Raw genomic sequence first — 20,010 nt, forward strand, 5'->3', positions numbered from 1 at the left:
CTCAGTTTTTTTTCTGATTTACTTATTTCACTCCGTATAATGTTATCAAGGTCCATCCATGTTATTGTAAATGATCCGATGTCATCATTTCTTATGGCTGAGTAGTATTCCATAGTATATATGTACCAAAGTTTTTTAATCCACTCGTCCTCTGACGGACACTTGGGCTGTTTCCAGATCGTCGCTATTGTGAACAATGCTGCCACAAACATGCGAGTGCATTTCTCCTTTTCGAGCCGTTCTATGGTGTCCTTGGGGTATATTCCTAAAAGTGGGATAGCTGGGTCAAAAGGCGGTTCGATTTTCAGTTTTTTGAGGAATCTCCATACTGTTTTCCACAGTGGCTGCACCAGTCTGCATTCCCACCAGCAGTGCAGGAGGGTTCCCTTTTCTCCACATCCTCGCCAGCACTTATTCTGTGTTGTTTTGTTGATAAGCGCCATTCTGACTGGTGTATGGTGATATCTCATTGTGGTTTTAATTTGCATTTCTCTAATGATTAGTGATGTTGAGCATTTTTTCATATGCCTATTGGCCATCTGTATGTCCTCTTTGGAGAAGTGTCTATTCATCTCTTTTGCCCATTTTTGGATTGGGTTGTTTGTCTTCCTGGTGTTGAGTTTTACAAGTTCTTTATAAATTTTGGTTATTAACCCCTTATCAGACGTATTGTCAAATATGTTCTCCCATTGTGTAGTTTGTCTTTTTATTCTGTTCTTGTTGTCTTTAGCTGTGCAAAAGCTTTTTAGTTTGATATAGTCCCATTTGTTTATCCTGTCTTTTATTTCACTTCCCCGTGGAGATAAATCAGCAAATATATTGCTCCGAGAGATGTCGGAGACCTTACTGCCTATGTTTTCTTCTAAGATGCTTATGGTTTCACGGCCTACATTCAAGTCTTTTATCCATTTTGAGTTTATTTTTGTGAGTGGTGTAAGCTGGTGATCTAGTTTCATTTTTTTGCAGGTAGCTGTCCAATTTTCCCAACACCATTTGTTAAAGAGGCTGTCTTTACTCCATTGTATTTCCTTACCTCCTTTGTCAAATATCAGTTGTCCATAGAACTGTGGGTTTATTTCTGGGTTCTCTGTTCTATTCCATTGATCTATATGCCTGTTCTTATGCCAGTACCAGGCTGTTTTGAGTACAATGGCCTTGTAGTATAACTTGATATCAGGAAGTGTGATACCTCCCACTTTATTCTTCTTTTTTAAGATTGCTGAGGCTATTCGTGTTCTTTTCTGGTTCCATATAAATTTTTGGAATATGTGTTCTATATCTTTGAAGTAAGTCATTGGTATTTTAATTGGTATTGCATTGAATTTATAAATTGCTTTGGGTAATATAGACATTTTAATGATGTTTATTCTTCCTAACCATGAGCACGGTATATGCTTCCACTTGTTAGTATCTTCCTTGATTTCTTTTATCAATGTTTTGTAATTTTCCGAGTACAAGTCTTTAGTCTCCTTGGTTAAGTTTACTCCTAGGTACTTTATTTTTTTGGTTGTAATTGTGAAGGGGATTGTTTCCTTAATTTCTCTTTCTGACTGTTCATTGTTGGTGTATAAAAATGCTTCTGATTTCTGAGTACTGATTTTATATCCTGCCACTTTGCTGAATTTATTTATCAGGTCCAGTAGTTTTTTGACTGAGACTTTAGGGTTTTCTATATACAATATCATATCATCTGCAAATAATGATAGTTTTACTTCTTCTTTTCCAACTTGAATGCCTTTTATTTCTTCTTCTTGTCTGATTGCTGTGGCTAGGACTTCCAGGACTATGTTAAATAAGAGTGGTGAAAGGGGGCACCCCTGCCTTGTTCCTGATATTAAGGGGATTGCTTTTAATTTTTGCCCATTGAGTATGATGTTGGCTGTGGGTTTCTCATAGATGGCTTTTATCATGTTGAGGTATGTTCCCTGTATTCCCACTTTGCTGAGAGTTTTGATCATGAATGGGTGCTGGATTTTATCAAATGCTTTTTCTGCATCTATTGAAATTATCATATGGTTTTTCTCCTTCTTTTTGTTTATGTGATGAATCACATTGATTGATTTACAAATATTGTACCAGCCTTGCCTCCCCAGAATAAATCCCTCTTGATCATGGTGTATGATTTTTTCCATATATTGTTGGATCCGGTTTGCTAATATTTTGTTGAGGATTTTAGCATCTATATTTATCAGAGATATTGGCCTATAATTTTCTTTCTTTGTGTGGTCTTTGCCTGGTTTTGGAATCAGAATTATGCTTGCCTCATAAAAGGAGTTTGGAAGTCTTCCTTCCTCTTGAATTTTTTGAAATAGTTTGAGAAGGATAGGAGTTAGTTCTTCTTTGAATATTTGGTAGAATTCCGTTGTGAAGCCATCGGGCCCCGGACTTTTCTTTGTTGGGAGTTTTTTGATAACTGTTTCGACCTCCTTTGGTGTAATTGGTCTGTTTAAGTTTTCTGATTCTTCCAGATTGATTTTTGGAAGATTGTACGTTTCAAGGAATTTGTCCATTTCATCTAGGTTGTCTAGTTTTTTGGCATACAGTTCTTCATAGTATTTTCTTACAATATTTTGTATTTCTGTTGTGTCAGTAGTTATTTCTCCTCTCTCATTTCTAATTTTATTTGAGTCCTCTCTCTCTTTTTCTTGGTGAGTCTACTTAAAGGTGCATCAATCTTGTTTACCTTTTCAAAGAACCAGCTTCTAGTTTCATTGATCCTCTGTATTGTTTCTTTAGCCTCTATGTCATTTATTTCTGCTCTGATCTTTATTATTTCCTTCCTTCTACTACATTTGGGCTTTACTTGCTGTTCTTTTTCTAATTCTTTTAGATGCAGGGTTAAGTTGTTTATTTGAGCTTTTTCTAGCTTCTGAAAGTGTGCCTGTAGTGCTATGAACTTCCCTCTCAGCACTGCTTTCGCTGTGTCCCATAAATTTTGAGTTGTTGTATGCTCATTGTCATTCGTTTCTAGGAATTTCTTTATTTCTTCTTTGATCTCATTCTTAATCCATTCATTATTTAACACCCTGCTATTTAGTTTCCATGTGTTTGAGAATTTTTGAGCTTTTCTGCTGTGATTCATTTCTAGTTTCATGCCGTTGTGATCGGAGAAAGTGCTTGATATGATTTCAGTCTTCTTAAATTTGTTGAGAGAACTTCTGTGCCCTAACGTGGTCTATCCTAGAGAATGTACCATGAGCACTTGAAAAGAATGTATATTCTGCTGCTTTAGGGTGAAAGGTTCTGAAGATATCTATTAAATCGAGTTGATCTAGTGTTTCCAATAAGTCTGCTGTTTCTTTGTTAATTTTCTTTCTTGAGGATCTATCTAGTGATGTTAGTGGGGTATTGAAATCCCCTACTATTATAGTATTGCTGTTGATCTCGCCCTTTAAATCCATCAAAGTCTGTTTTATATATTTGGGTGCTCCTATATTAGGTGCATAGATATTTATAATAGTTATATCTTCCTGTTGGATTACTCCCTTTATCATTATGTAGTGGCCTTCTTTATCTCTTACTATATCCTTTGTTTTAAAGTCCAATTTGTCTGATATAAGTATTGCTACCCCAGCTTTTTTTTCATTTCCGTTTGCATGAAACATTTTTTTCCATTCTTTTACCTTCAATCTGTGTGTGTCTTTTGTTCTAAGGTGTGTCTCTTGTAGACAACATATGTATGGGTCCTGTTTTCTTATCCATGCAGCTACCCTATGTCTTTTGATTGGATCATTTAATCCATTTACATTTAAGGTTATTATTGATATGTAGTTGTTTATTGCCATTTTCTTCTTTAAAGGTGTATTCCTTTTTCTTTTTTTTTTTTTCTGTATTCTTTTCCCACTTTATCTGTTTACACCAGGCCCCTTAATATTTCCTGCAGCATTGGTTTGGTTGTAATGAATTCCTTGAGTTGTTTTTTGTCTGGGAAGCTTTTTATTTCTCCTTCAATTTTAAACGATAGCCTTGCTGGATAAAGTAGTCTTGGTTGTAGGTTCTTGTTCTGCATTACTTTGAATATTTCTTGCCATTCCCTTCTGGCCTCAAGTGTTTCTGTTGAGAAGTCAGATGTCATCCTTATGGGGGCTCCTTTGTAGGTGATAACTTTTTTTTCTCTTGCAGCTTTTAATATTTTCTCTTTATCGCTTAGCTTTGGTATTTTAATTATGATGTGTCTTGGTGTAGGTTTCTTTGGGTTTCTCTTTAATGGAGTCCTCTGTGCTTCTTGGATTTGTGAGAGTTTCTCTTGCATTAATTTAGGGAAGTTTTCAGCTATGATATGATTGAACAAAGTCTCTATCCCTTGTTCTTTTTCTTCTTCTTCAGGAACCCCTATGATGCGGATGTTATTTCTCTTCATGTTGTCACAGAGCTCTCTAAGAGTTTCCTCTGACTTTTTGAGTCTTTTTTCTCTTTTCTTCTCTGCTTTCATGCCTTCATTCCAGTTGTCTTCTAACTCGCTGATTTGATCCTCTGCTCTATCTATCCTGTTTTTAATTCCTTCCATTGTGGTCTTTATTTCTGATATTGTATTTGTCGTCTCCAACTGATTCTTTTTTATACTTGCTATTTCTTTATTTAGGTTTTCAAACTCCCCCTGCATTGTTGTTCTAAGATCCCTAAGCATCCTTACAATCATTATTTTGAACTCCGCATCTGGAAGTTTGATTATTTCCATATCACTCAGTTCATCTCTCGAAAGTGTCTCTTGTGGTTTCATTTGGATTGCACTCCTTTGTTTTCTCATCTTCTTCTTCTTTTTTTTTTTTTATTTGTAGAGTTGATTGAGTCTAGGCTTGGTGTTGTCTGCCTCCAGTTTTCAGTTGTGTTATTTTTAGGTCTTCGTGGGTTGGTATCAGCTATTATTTGTAATCCACTTTCGGATTTGGGCAGCTTTGAAGTCTTGAATTGTTTGTTTTCTTAACAGGTGATATTCTTGTTAACTGATTTCAGCAGGGGGCTTCCTTGAAACTGTATCCAGGAATGCTGTGGGTGTAACCTGAGACGCTGAAGGTCTCTTCCTCCAACTAATCTCACTGGGGGCAGGGTTTTTTCTCTCAGCTTCAGTAGGGGGAGGTGTATCTCAGATCTCCATGGAGACCTGAGTTACTGCCCCTCCTCCCCACTTCTTGTTTTCAGTTGTGTCTTGTTGTGCTGATTGGAGCTGGATAGATGTCCGGAGATCTCTGATCCGGAAGCACTTCAGCTCTGTTTTGTGAAAGGTTCAGTCCCTCCCCCAGCTATGGCCGCCTCCAGCACGAATGAGTCAGCTTTTTTATTTTGTTTCTTGCATACCTTAGCCCCTCACAGTCTGTCCCTCTCCCTGTCTTTTCCACTTGGGAGATAAGCTGGTCTTTTCAACCCACCTTGCTCCCTGGTCGCCAGGTAAGTGGCTGTGAGCAGTAGTTTCTGCTCTTTTTCCTCTGTGAAATCCTCTCTGGACTCTCAGCCTCACCCCCCTCCTTCCCTTCCTGTAAGCAGAGGAGATTCAGGCACTCCTTACCAGGATTATTGTGGCTTCCTCTTTGCTCCTTGGTTTTTGAGAGCTGTTCTTGCAGTTCAGTGTTGGTTTTTCATGCTGATTTTTTCTAAATTGATTTGTATTCCAGTTTGGTGTTGAGAGCTGGGTGTCTGTGCATCCGCCTACTCCGCTGCCATCTTCTCTCTCTACGGAATTACATTTTAAAATATGTGGCGCTCATGGCTCTCTCAGCCAAAAAGGTTCCTGACCCCTGGTCTAGGGTCTTGCTTATCAAAAGGTAGTCCTAGAACAGCCTTGGCAGGACTTGTTAGTAATGCTGACTCTCAGGCCTCACCCCTGGCCTACTAAATCAGAATCTAAATTTTAACAAAATTCTTGGGTGAGTTTTAAGTATGTTAGAGTTTGAGAAGCATTGGTCTAGGGCCCTGATATTTTTGGTTGAAGTCCCCAGGTGAATCTAATGTAGTTGGTGCTACCGCGCTCACTGGCACAGCAGAGAGCCTTCTCGCCTCTCTAAGTATCTCTCATCATTTCCAGCAACTCCGTTTTCTCTGCCTCTGCCTCTCACATTGCAAAAATACTTACTGCAAACAGAATCCCTTGTTCTGTTTCAGGCATTTGTACCTTTGCACTGCAGCTCCCTTTGCTGTAAATGTCCTTAGTCTCTCCTGCCCCATTTTCCTTCAGTGAATGTCTAATCACTTCTCAAAATCTTCCCTCAGTTCTTGTGAAGTTTTCCCCCAGAGCCTTCTCAACACTCACTTCCCTGAAAGCCTTATTTTCTCCTCGTCTAAGCTATTTCTGTACCCTATGCATTTCAATTGCTGCATACTCTCTTAATATTACCATTATTAGCTTACATATCTGTCTTGTCTACTAGACTGAGTTCCCTTAGGCAGGACTAAATTGCATCCCCTGCCTGCCACTGTCTAAATAATGCCTGGCTCATGGTGTATATTTAGTAACTTTGAGACTGAACAAAACAGAAAAAAAAATAGATTAGAAATCAAGATCACTTTGAGTCTCTCTAAAGACTTCATATGATACTTAATGGAAATGGGCAGGAGTCAGAGTTATTTATCCTTAATGCCAACCTAATTTCCCTGATTCTGCAACTCCTGCTTGGCTGGGTCTAAAGATATCCTCCACTGAACAAAATATCAATTCTATCTTTGTAAGCCAATATATCCCCCACTGCATTAGGGTCTCTACTCAAACATCATCTAGTCAAAGTCGAAGGAAGTATACTTAACTCATTTAAGACAAGAGCACAGAAAGTACTTCATACTTCTGTTCCTTTATGTAATAAAAATCTGTTGATTGCTTACCCTGCACCAGGCACTGCAGAAGTAAACCAGACTGGTTCCTCACCACCCTGCCCCAGAACTCTAGGACACAAACGTACAGGGAGTGAGAAGAGAAATCACGTATCTAACTGAAAAGTGTATTAATGTAACAGTAACTAGGCTGATGTGTTTCATTGAATCTTCTCTTTATTATGTGCTGGATAAGATGTGCACCCAGCTGTGGAACATCTCATCTGGGCTGTGCATGGGATAGTGCCTACAAACAATGTATCATGTGTTGATCTGCTGACATTTACCTTACTGAGCACTGGCAGATGGGTAAGATCATCCTCCAACATTTTGTAACAGTAGCCAGACCAAAAAAAAAATCATTAAAATAATTTTTAAATATGCATGAAACCGTAACTAATTTATAATTATGCCCAAAGGCAGAAGCAAAACATCTGCACACATGTATTTTAAGTTCAAGTGAAAGGTTTTTAAAGTAACTTTTAGGAAATCTCTGCCTGTTTATCTGATTTCATGGTTTATTTGGTACTAAAAGGGAATTAAAAGTTTTAAATAGTGTAGATGAAAAACAAAGAATAGGATTGCAAAGAATCTCTTCCCAACAGACCAGCCACACACTTTGAATATGAGACATTGTAGTTTTCCCATCAAGAAAGGATATATAAGCAATTCAGTAAAGAGCACAGTACCAACTACAACTATCACTGAAAAAATGTCATTGTGTCATAGCACCCTGGTGTTTCCCTAGGACATGAAATTCATCCCTTGGGATACACACACCTCCACTGGAGTCTTTTCCAGAGCCAATGTCTGTGAACATTCTGCCTCTAGAACCTTCTTTTTCTTCTTGTTTACAAGTAATCTAGATGCAAAGCACATACTCATTTTAGGGAACACAGGAAAAGATACATACCACCAGAATAATGACTGCCATCTTGTATGATGAGATAACAGTTGTTGGGTAACCTCATTTGGACTTCAAGAACTACATGTGCTAGTGGGTGTGCCCATCCTATTCTGGGCAGAGGCCACCTGGCAGGCATTTGGAGGAATCAGGACTCCAACCCAGGTGTGTAAGACCCCAAAGCCAGCTCTTATCCCGCCATCCCTTCTTCCCATGGAGAGCAGATGGCTTCGTAAAATCCCTGAAACCAATTATCATCAGCTCTCTAGCTTCTTACGTGTGAGTGACTTATAAACTCCTCGAGTTTAATTTTGTTTAAAAAGTTAACATAGGCCCCTAGCCAGTTGACTCGGTGGTGGAGCATTAGCCAAGCATGCAGATGTCCCTGGTTCAATTCCCAGTGAGGGCACACAGGAGAAGCACCCATCTGCTTCTCCACCCCTCCCATTCTCTCTCTCTCTCTCTCCTGCATCCATGGCTCAACTGGAGCAAGTTGGCCCTGGAAGCTGAGGATAGCTCCATGGCCTTTGCCTTAGGCGCTAAGAGCTCAGTTGTTGATCAAAGAAGCAATGCCCCAGATGGGCAGAGAATCACCCCCTACTGGGCTTGCCAGGTAGATCTTTGTTGGGCTGCAGATGGGAGTCTGTCTCCCCCCACATTGCATTCACTGAATAAACAAAAAAAAGTTAACATATTTGGTATTAATTATATCAAAAGGCCTAAAAAAATGATGGTATTCAAATATTTATCCTGCCCCATAAACATATATTCTATATTTCATTGGCTAACATATCCTCAGTTCAATTTAAAAACTCCTGTTTAGCTTCTGTGGGCCAGGGACTTTGCCAAATCTGTGTTCACAATGACAAAAAAAGGCCTGGTCTTTGTCCTTGAGGTGCTTTCAGTCTAATGAGGGACTACTGACTTTAAAGTCATCAATTTCATCAGCTAGTTTTACAAATAAAGCGAAGATACTATGCACAGAAGACTGGGGTCCTTGCCTGTCCTGGAATGTCAGTGGAAGGGCTTCCAAAGAAGGGATTTTAAGCAGAACCTTCAAGGATGAGTGTAATGCTAGTGGCCAAGGCCAGGCAGGTCCACGCTGGATTCAGGCAGAGGGTAGAAAACTGCGGAGCTGGAATAGATTGGACCATTCCATTTAATAAAGTCTCACAATGGCAGACAAGCACACAGGCAAGGGAAACTGCCTCTCAGGCAAATGAACAGCAAAAATGTCCCCTTCACAGTGGCGGGCAGGCAATCTGCAATCCCCAATCTCTTTCAGCGCAAGCACCCGTAGCCTTATATAGGCTGTGCACACGTGCCTCTGCCAGGTGCTCACGCACCAATCAAGCAAAGTGCTTGCAGCTGGTACACCAGTGCGCAAGCCTAACACAGCTGCCCCACAGTGGGCCAGTAGGTAAAGGAAAGTAACAATATGGCAGGGCAGTCATATGTCAGTCAGTCTGCGGAGGGCAGAGCAGCCCTGAGGACTAGGATAATCATCTGCACGGAGAGAAGCCAGGGAATGGGGGCGGGAGAGCAGAGCAGGCACTGAGAGGCCACCATGCAGCTCCTCCAAGGGAGGGGCAGCTCCACCCCCCGCTTTCCAGCACCAGCTCCTGTGCTGAGACACTTCTCTTACAATAAGCTCCCTATGTCTTCAGTTAGAATAGATTTGTGGTTTTGACTCCCAAACACATATGAAGGCAGGAAATATGAGTTTATTTTTGGATATGTGTAACTCAGAAGTATGTTTGGCTAGAGATGGGTAGCAGGCGGTCACATGGATGAGGGGGACCATGTATAGAAAGATAGGGCCAGATGTGAAGGTGATCTGGCTGCGACATCTGTCACCCCATTGATCGCCAGGGTTGATTCGGCTGATCTGGCTGGCTAGGCGGGTGTCCCCTTCCTCCCTCACCGTTCCATGTGCATCCCTCCAGAAGCTGCGCGCTCTGTCGAAGAGGATGACCTTCCCCGCTAGAGGAGAGGACCGTTCTTCGGTCAAGGGTATAGCTGCACTCCCCTGCTAGAACCTCCAAACAAGTCTCAAGAAAGATAGGGCCGTGTCGGCTCTGGTCTACAAACCCTGCACGTTTTCTCCATGCTAAAGCCAGTCCTGTTTTCTCTTCCCTCTCACTAGGTGCTGGGAAGAAGGAGAAACACCAGGAAGCACAAGGCTGCCCCTTTGACCACGGGAAAACACGAGAATAATAACCCTACCCAGCCTGTATCATAGGACATGCTGAAGACAGAATACCTTCCGAGGGCTCAGTAAGGAAGAAAGACCTCACTGAACAGGAGACTGCACCCTTGTTTCCCACTGGCAGCAAGCAGGGGGAAAAAAGAAGTAAATACCAGAGCAGTGTGGTTCAGATGGTGGCACACTGAGTGCCTTCTGGGAGTTCCCACTGAGCTGCACTGGGCGGGCCTTGCCTGTCTGTAACGCTCACAAGAGAACTATGAGGACAGTCCTCGTTATTCATCCCATTTTGCAGATGAGAATGCTGATTCACAGTGGTGCTAGGGCCAGATGCCTGGCACGAGTTATTGTTTATCCTGTCTCTGCTCACCCCAGAACACTTCGAGAACAGACTGGTCACCTTTGGAAGCTTTGTGGTGGAAAGGGGAGTTGAGGACTCAGAGTTTACCCTGTGGATGTAGAGCCACGCTAAAGGAAAACACTCAGACTCTATAAGCACCCATGAGCAGAAAGGAAGGAAGGAAAGCCACCAGAAAAACATGTTTATATTTTCTGAACCATAGCTCAGACCTGAAAGACCATGGGGGTGATTCTCACGTAGGCCGTTGCTTTCCTCCTTCTTGTTCCCACACCAGCCAGGAGCCAGAGGAACGGAGGAAGATGGGAGATTGTGCCCAGGGGTGGGAGGGAGGATGAGGTTGAAGGTGGTGGAGAGAGAACAGAACAGAGAGACAAAGCCCGTTTTGCAAGAGCTCCTGATCAAAGTGCAGCTTTTCCTGGCACTCCCGGGGTGCTGGGGCCTGGTGGCTGAGGCCTGAGGCTGATGCTCCCGGTTCCCTGAGCTCCTACCCTGACAGTGGTTAATCCTGTGTGAAGGTAAGAATGATCCAGATATGAAAACTAGATAGAAACCCCTTGAGCTCCCTAAGTCTCACTTTTACTCATTTATGCAAAAGAGAGAATAATGCCCATCTTGCAGGAATGTGTGCACTAAATGAGATGATCAAAGAGTTTGTGAAAACTACAAAAGACCACACCTGGCTTATCTAGTGCCCAATTATTCTCCTATGCAACCTGGCATCTCTGCTTTCAATGGTGGTACACTTAAGGAAAAGCATTTGCTCATTAATGGATGAAAACAGTTACCATATTTCTCATACATGGGAATGTCTTATAAGATGCATCTTAATTTTGGGGCCTGAGATTTGGAAAAAAAAATGTATTATATAAAGTTATTGAACTCAAGTTTTATTCATCATAAAATTCATACAACTCCTTATCACTGTCAAATTCCCATCCATTAGCTTGTCCTCGTCTGTGTCTGATGAAAAACTGTCTTCATATATTGCCTCGTCCTCAGTTCCATCTATGGCATTTGCAATGCTACACTTCTTAAATGATTTGACAACCACTATATAAGACACACACAGTTTTTAGACCCCAAATTTTTCGAAAAAGGGTGCACCTTATACATGGGGAAATGCGGTAAGTATCATGAGTAAACCGTGACTGAGTATTGCCGTGTAGGCTACCCACCACATTTTACCAAAATCGCCCTCAGGACTGTCTCAGTACCACATTCCTGGGTCTGGTTTTCAAGGGCAGTGGTTTCCTTTGTTTCAATGTGACCCATATATTAAAATATTGGACCATTTAAATCCAGGGTAGAAATACAGTAGTTCCTCCACTCCTCTGCAAAGGATCCATCCCAAGACCCCCCAGTGGATATTTTAAACCATGGATAGTACGAAGAACTCTATATATAGACTTTGCTTTTTTCCTATGCACACGTATCTATGATAAAGTTAAATTTATAAATCAGGCACAGTAAAACATTAACAACCATAACTAGTAATAAAACGATTATAACATGATGGGAATGCAGACTTGTGCAGCCACTGTGACAAACAGTATGGCGTTTCCTCAAAAAATTAAAAATGAAACTGCCTCTTAACCCAGCTATCCCACTTTTAGGAATATATCCTAAGAATCCCAAAACACTGATTCAAAAGAAGAAATGCACCCCATGTTTATGGTAGCATTGTTTACAATAGTCAAGATCTGGAAACAGCCCAAGTGTCCATCAGTAGATGAGTGGATAGAAAAGCTGTGGTACATGTACACAATGGAATACTACGCAACTGTGAAAAAGAAGATAATATTACCTTTTGTGATATCATGGATGGACCTGGAGATTATTACACTAAATGGTCTCGCTTATATGTGAAATATAATGAACAAAGTGAAATAAGGAATGGAATAGAGGCAGAGGTGGGGTCTCAGAGACCAGAGGGACAGCTGTCAGCAGGAAGGGAGGGTGAGGGGATGGGATCAGAGGAAGTGAAGGGATTAGTGAAATTACATATATATAACACATAGATACAGATAACAGGACAGCAAATCCCAGAGGGAAAGGGAGAGGAGTTAGGGGGAGGGGGACAAAGGGGACATAATGGGGGCACGTGGTTGGGGAATGAGGGTATCATATTGAGTAAGACACTTGAATCCATGTTAACATGATAAATTAAAAAATTTAATAAAAATTTTTAAAAAGTGATTATAACAATAATATAAAGGTTACTTGAACACAAGCACTGTAATACTGTGACAGTCAATCTGAAAACTGAGATGGTGACTAAGTCACGAAGGAACAGGTGGACAGGTGGACACTGGACAAAAAGATGACATATCCTAGGCAGGATGGGGTAGGATAGTGCAAGATTTTACTGCACTACTCAGAACAGTGTGCCATTTAAAACTTATAAATTCTTTTTATTTAATATTTTTGAGGGTAACTGAAACCATGAAAAGCAAAATTGTGGATAAGGGGGAATATTATACGAGGAAAACTTTACTAAAGCAGTGCTTCCAAAACAACAACTATAAAATTCAAAGCTAAAAGACTCCTGAAATGCTACATTCTTTAGTGATGGTTTTCAACTTTTTAACCAGTGAAAATAGGAGAATTATTTTGGCACCATGGAGGTAGAGATCACCCTGAGCAAGAGTCAAGTTACCCAAGATCATTAGGTCTATAATCTTCATATACATCAGGGTGGTTAACTCTTTTGCAGACTAGAAGGAAATTTCTGGTGGCCCGATCCATGGACCAGTGGTTGAAAAAGCACTGTTCTACAAGACATTATCCACTGAATAAACTCTATCTTTGTGTCTACTGCCAATCGTCTTAGACAGTTTATTGCAGAGAAATCCCTCTGTTTTCTTAGCAATGTGTACTTAGAATGCATAATATAATCCCAAAACTTTTCCAACACAAAGATAAAAAAATTTGAACTTTATCTTTTACCAAATATCTTCAACACTTGATAAAAAAATATTTCTTCCAGGAAAACAAAATGTTTTCACTTACAAACACATTTAAACATATGAAAACTTATTTTAAAAAAAGACAAATATTATCATTTGGCTTTAAACATTTAGAAATTGGCAACCCTACCTCTGTTTCAGTACTCTTTGGTCAATTAGTCCATTGTCAAGGTTTTCAGCTCCACAGAAAGTTGGTGTCTGCTCCCCGTGGTTGGCTGGCCTGAAGGACTGTTCATCCCTGTCACCAAGAAAGCATAAGTGGGTCAAGGGCTAATCAACAGAAACTCCAACTGTTGATGTACTGGTGTCTCTGAGGGTAGAGGTCAGCCCATTGTTAACATGTGATCTGTGTCTACTTCCAAAATCTGCATTAGAGTCATGACTAAGAGAACTGAGAGAAGGACCCTCTGGGTTGTTCATACATACTGGGAGATAGATGGTTGACAGTTCACAATGCTATTTTTATCAATTAGTCATATTTATAAATGATGGTAAGATAAGGCTTTCCTTTATGAAATGATGGTAATAAAAGAATGTACCTTTATTGGTTAATATTCTTATTGGAGGGGGGGGGACAAGTTGAACTCTATGTCAGATTCCTTCTCCACTCTCTGCTGTTTTGGGAGACCTGTCATTATCTGTGAGATCTCACAATGTTAGAACCACACACCTCTAACTCCCTCATTTTCTGAGATATGTAACTAAAGCCCAGAAGGAAAAACAACTTGCTCACCACCACAAGCTATAGCAGCAGTGCTAGGGTTGATCTCAGTTTTTCAACTTCCTGTTCAGTGATTTTTCTACCAGGCGTAACAAGAACAACCACAAGGTAACTGCAAATACTCCTACCTATTGTAGATTCCTATCATTTGCCTAAGTCTGAGTAGGATGCTACAGTCCAGATGTGGCCCACAAATCCTTTCCAGAATAATATACCAAGTAACCACTAGCCATTAAATGAAATACGCACTGAAGTTGAAGCCCATCTGCAATCTCTGATCTAGAATGCTATTACAGACTCTTTAGAAGGAGTCTTAAGCATCATTTATTCTATCTGCTAAGTTTAACAGTTAAAACTAAGAAAAATCAAGCAACTCTCCAAGATTAGATGGGTAGCTAATATCAGAATAGGGTTTTGATACCTAGCTGCTGAGTTCTTTCTACTATGCCAAGTTTCCTAGCTTTATTAAGCACCTCTTGAAAGGGTTGAATTAAATTGCTTATTCTCATACCTCTTTCTATGATTCCTACGTGACAATATATTTGACAAAAAGTAAATAAGCCAATAAGCATTTTTAACCAAATATAACTAATAAGCCCATCTACAATAGTGGCATTGCCCCAGAATAATTTAACCTGAAAACACAATCCTCAAAATGAGTCACCTACTTATTGAGTAGAGTACAAAGTCCTCATTCATAAATAATTAGACAACCAGTGTTCCAAGGCTTGTTTACATTTGAAAATAGCTTTCTTTCTTTCTTTCTTTCTTTTAAATTTTTTGACAGAGACAGAGAGAGAGAGTCAAAGATAGATAGGGAGAGACAGGCAGGGAGAGAGATGAGAAGCATCAATTCTTCATTGTGGCACTTTAGTTGTTCACTGACTGCTTTCTTATATATGCCTTGACTAGGGGGCTACAGCAGACAGAGTGACCACTTTCTCAAGCCAGCGACCCCACACACAAGCTGGTGAGCCCGTGCTCAAGCCAGAGACCTCAGGGTTTCAAACCTGGGTCCACCGCGTCCCAGTGTGATACTCTATCCACTGTGCCACCACCTGGTTAGTCTGACAATGGCTTTTTTAACCAGGTTAGCAATACTTAATATTTAACACAAGACTATTTTGGTCTGCAATAGGAGAGGAGATTTTCTTGAAGATTATGATACTCCTGATGTTGCTGGTGGAAACTGAGTTCTTTCACAGAGACACAAGAAAAGTATTTTATGGACCCAAACATAGGAGGATTAAGTGTTAAGCTTAACTGAAGCACCTGATTGGTGGTGGTGCAGTGAATTGAGCATCAACCTGGGATGCTGAGGTGCCAGGTTCAAAATCCCAAGGTCGCCGGCTTGAGCACGGGCTCACCAGTTTGAGTGCGGAGTTGCTGGCTGGAGCATGAGATCATCAACATGAACCCCTGGTTGCTGGCTTGAACCCAAAGGTTGCTGGTTTTAGTGAGTGGTCACTGGCTCAGCTGGAGCCTCCACCCCAACCCCTTCCCCCAAGAAGGTATGTATGAGAAGTAATCAATGAACTAAAGTGATGCAACTACGAGTTGATGCTTCTTATCTTTCTCTCTCTTTTTCTCCCCCTCCCCCAATTTATTGGAGCCAAAATAAAGGACTGTCATCCCCCCCCTCCCCTGTACCCAATGTCTCATCCATGACCAGATGGTTTAGCTCTGTCTTACTGCAGAGGAAGTCCAGGGTCTGGTAAACCAAGTGCCCACCAGAAAGCTCAGGGGCCAGACCTGCATTGCCATCAGCCTGGGCCCCAGTAGTCCAGCATAAACTCTGCTCACTGCAGCGCTCCAGCTGGCTCTGCACTGCTGACCAAGGCCCACGCCGGCCCGCCCTGGGAGCCCTGGGGCTGCTACGGAAAGAGAATGTGTGCGAAATAACAGAAGAATGTAGGTGTGCTACCTAGATGGGCCTTGGTTAAGTTTTGATTATATTACTTCTGGCTTGGGGAGAGCAGGGTTTCTTTCAAACTAACCAACCTTTTTCCAAATACTTTGTGGGTTTGTGCTGGGTCCTCCCCCAATCCAATCCAGCATTTTTGGAAGATTTTTCTCAGGCTAGACTCTGCCCATTTATGTGCCATTTTGGCTCCTAACTACACAGTCCTCAAAAATTTGCCTCCTCATCTTGTTTCTACTGAGCTTGCACTTAACAGAGGAATTTCCTCTTTATTGTTTCTTTCTCCTCCTGATAGTCTGGGTGAGTGAACCAGCCGTTTCCCAAGAAAGTTCCCCTTCCTTGGGAGCGGGGCACAGAAGGATGTTAATCCCCTTGGCAGGGATTAGCTATCCCTGGGGTGCCTGCAGCTGTAATTTCCAGATTTAAATTTGATTCAGTGTAGCTCCAGAGTCAGTCACGCCCAGCCAGTCTAGCTCCCTTCTCTTTTGTTAATGTCTACCTGTCTGCAGTCACATCTGTGTGAATTAATGCGGAGTCGGGTACTGTGTTACTTTTCACAGACTACAGAAGAAGTGGCAGGAACGTCTATATATATATATATATATATATATATATATATATATATTTTTTTTTTTTTTTTTTTTTTTTTTTTTTACAGAGACAGAGAGAGTCAGAGAGAGGGATAGACAGGGACAGACAGACAGGAATGGAGAGATGAGAAGCATCAATCATTAGTTTTTCGTTGTGCATTGTGACACCTTAGTTGTTCATTGATTGCTTTCTCATATGTGCCTTGACCGCGGGCCTTCAGCAGACCAAGTAACCCCTTGCTCGAGTCAGTGACCTTGGGTCCAAGCTGGTGAGCTTTTGCTCAAATCAGATGAGCCCGCGCTCAGCTGGCGACCTTGGGGTCTCAAATCTGGGTCGACGGCATTCCAGTCCGATGCTCTATCCACTGCGCCACCGCCTGGTCAGGAGGGAACATCAATATTTAACAGAATTAATCCATGTCAGTGGCAGAACCAGGAATGAGCCCAGATTTTCTGCAGGCCAGTCCATTCTCATTTACTAGACAACATTATATAAACTGACATGCAATGGAAGCAAGGCTGTCTGTTTTCTTCCAAGTTGTGTTCAAGGCCATATCAAGATTTCAGTCAACTGAAGAGAACTTGGGCTCAAAGTCCAAGTCATCCAAGCATGCCGGGAAATTACTTAGAGCTCTAGTTGAGGTTTTCACCCTCCCATCTCTGGAAAGAAGTTAAAGCATGCAATGGGAGCTTCATCAAAGTCACCTATAAAGAGTATACTTTCACACAGGTATGTTAAAACAATGTTTAGGAGACATCCTTCAAATACTTCAGATGGGAGACTCTCCAGGCCAGTTGTGGACCATCCTTCATGCCTACCCACCCCCCTCCACATCCCAATATCCAAATACCCTAAAAATCAAGTTACTTAAGCCAGATCTCTCTCACTTTATGTTGCTTATCAGAAAGTAAGACAGAAATACATGTTATTACAGATATAATCTGAAAAAAACTTAAGATATAGAATGTATTTCAGCAAACATCACAATCTTATTATTTAAATTAAGGAATAATTGTTCTACAGCAATTATTTAAGGTTAGAAACCTTGCAAAAACTCTCAAAATATGGAAGAACCAAATCAGAATGCCTGGAATAATCCTGGGGCATAAATCTATAAAAGGAACATTTTAATTTTAAAATTCTTGCTATTATTCCTTTTCATTGCAAAAGTCAGTGATAAAAAACAATCGAATGAAACCATCACTAAACCTCAAAGCCACCACAAATTTCTCTATATGATTTCTGTGGGATGCTATCATAGTGTTTAGCATTCCAAGAATACTCTTGAAAAACTAGATATCTTGTAGCAAAATTCTTTAACAAATTATACTGTGGAGGCCTCTAGCAAATTATGATGTAAATGCTTCTAGAGGAGACTATAAATTAGCTTCTGTAAGGAATCCTTGGCATATTTAATAACAAATAAATAAATAGTTAAGGGGAAGCAAAGGAGCAGCAAAAAGGCATTTCTCAAATCCTATTTTAAGACCTAAAGGCAGGGGTCAATTTCTACTCATGTTGTACGTGCTACTGCTTGCTACAGCCTTTTCTATAGGAACTCCTGACTTATAAGACTACTCTGACAATTGGAGGCAGTGTTAAAAAAAACAACAACAGTGTTAAAAAACAACAACAACACTTAAAACAATGTAACTTGATTCATAAAACTTTGCAAAAAGTGATCTTTATGCAGCTGTTAGAAATACAATACACACAGGTGGCTGAAAATGGTCACAATTTTCAAAGAGGTCTAAGTCCAAATGTCATGCATCGAAATGAGAAATGCAGGAAAGGACTTACTCCCGGGCTGCCGCTGCTTGCCTGACCAGGGCTGCTTCTCTAGGGCTTCCTGGGGACTTCCGTCCTTCACTCGACTGCTTATATTTTTTAATTAAATTCATCAGAACAGCCTGGTGCCCAATTTTCTTTACCAGTTGCTGAACCATCCGATCATTAAGTGCTAGGAGAGCAGCCCCACTTACTTCTTCCTCTGGGAAAAAGAAGGGGGGAAAAAAGAGTTTCTATACGCCTGCCTGGTAAAACACTATAAAACCACATTCCCAGCAAGAAAAAAATTGTTGCTGGTGTTAAAAGGATCATCCAAACTTGCCCTCTGCTGTTATAAAACGATTTGTATTTTTAACGAAGATAGAACACTGATATTGCCCAATTCCAAACTGATAGCTGTGGCTAAGAAAGTACTAGAATGTGGAGTCGCAATAAAGTCCTGTTCCTTCCACACGATCGCCTCCCCTTGTCTGATTCTTTCTTACAGGTATTGTTTTTCTAAGGAAAAAATATTTGCTCAGAAAAATTATCCCTAATAGCACTTGACAGGCACTATTTGAATACTTGTAAGCCTAGTACTGCACAAAACACATACTGCGTTATTTAAAGGCAGAAAGTGATCTCAAATGATATAAAAAAGGTATTGTATTAAATATGTATGACTTATTTTATTTGAGTTTCTTTTGAAATATTATATTCTCTTGTGAATACTATATAGTCGGTCAAATGCAAACGGCCGCAGTCAGTCAAGAAAGGAAAGTTCCGCACAGCAGCCACTGCACATCCACACTCAGGCAGAGGCAACAAAAGCAGTTACCAGTAACAAAGGACATTCAGTCTATACCCAGGCTGCTCAATTAACATTTGGAAAAAAGTGTAAAAACTCACCTTGAAACCTATGAACTAGCTCTCCTAAGTTTTTCTCCACCAACCAACCGCAGACCTGGTCAACTGACCAGGTTTCCATTGCTGCGTCCTGTTGCAAAGAAATACACCTGCAGAATAAAAGGTCAGAAAGGGAGTCTTCAGCTTTTCTTTCTGATTGTTGGTTTTTTCTATTTTATTTTTCTTTTTTACCAATCAGCTTTCTAATCTCAGCCCCTTCTCTTGGCAGACTCTTTCAGACTCTCCATTTCAAGCTTCTTTCAAATGGCTAATTTTTGGATATGTATCTAAAAGTTGCTAATAAAACAAAAGACTGGTTGTTGTTTTTTTTAAAATGAGACCAATTTGAACCTATTTCCCAGTCTCATTACTCAAATTTCTTCACCTGCTCCTACTTTTTTTTTCCCACAGGCATCCCTCAGCTTGACTAACAGACAGCTGGAGACTACAATGGTGCCCAATCCTGTACCATTAACACCCAGGGTTCTTCACAAAGAAAAGAAAGGTGTGAAATTCACCACTACTTGTCTCCTCAGGAAGTGGTTGACATTTACAAAAGAGGTGGGCAGGGGAGGAAGGGAGGAAGGCTCAGATAAAATCCTGACTGAGATACCCAGTAAACCCAGACAGTTTAACCCCTTGTTGCTCCCCAGCGAGGAGAGAAAGCTAGTTTTGGATTAGCAAGAGGAGAAGAAGGCAGGAGATAAATTCCTCAGGAGAATCTGGATATTTCTATCCTTCCAATAAGAGTATATTCTGTGCCTTTCTAGAACTATTAAACACCATTATGATTGCTAAGATAACTAGGGAAAGCTAGGACAATGACTGAGAAAGCATTTTTAAAATTTTAGTTGGGTAGACTCAAAATG

At 40.7% G+C, this 20,010-nt stretch overlaps 1 protein-coding gene across 1 annotated transcript in view; it reads right to left on the reverse strand.

Annotated features, from left to right (window-relative positions):
• SAMD3 (sterile alpha motif domain containing 3) overlaps positions 1–19,246 on the reverse strand; it is a 55,913-nt gene extending 36,667 nt beyond the window's left edge. Inside the window, exons 1-3 of the mRNA XM_066248179.1 lie at positions 19,145–19,246; positions 18,269–18,458; positions 13,366–13,473 (exon numbers count right to left, since the gene is read on the reverse strand). Of these exons, the coding sequence (XP_066104276.1) occupies positions 13,366–13,473; positions 18,269–18,458; positions 19,145–19,223 (377 nt within the window). The 5' untranslated portion in view covers positions 19,224–19,246. The remainder of the gene's footprint in view (positions 1–13,365; positions 13,474–18,268; positions 18,459–19,144) is intronic.
• Positions 19,247–20,010: the final 764 nt, after the last annotated feature.

Source organism: Saccopteryx bilineata, chromosome 12, assembly GCF_036850765.1.
Source record: "Saccopteryx bilineata isolate mSacBil1 chromosome 12, mSacBil1_pri_phased_curated, whole genome shotgun sequence".
In the NCBI taxonomy this organism is placed as follows: Eukaryota; Metazoa; Chordata; class Mammalia; order Chiroptera; family Emballonuridae; genus Saccopteryx; species Saccopteryx bilineata.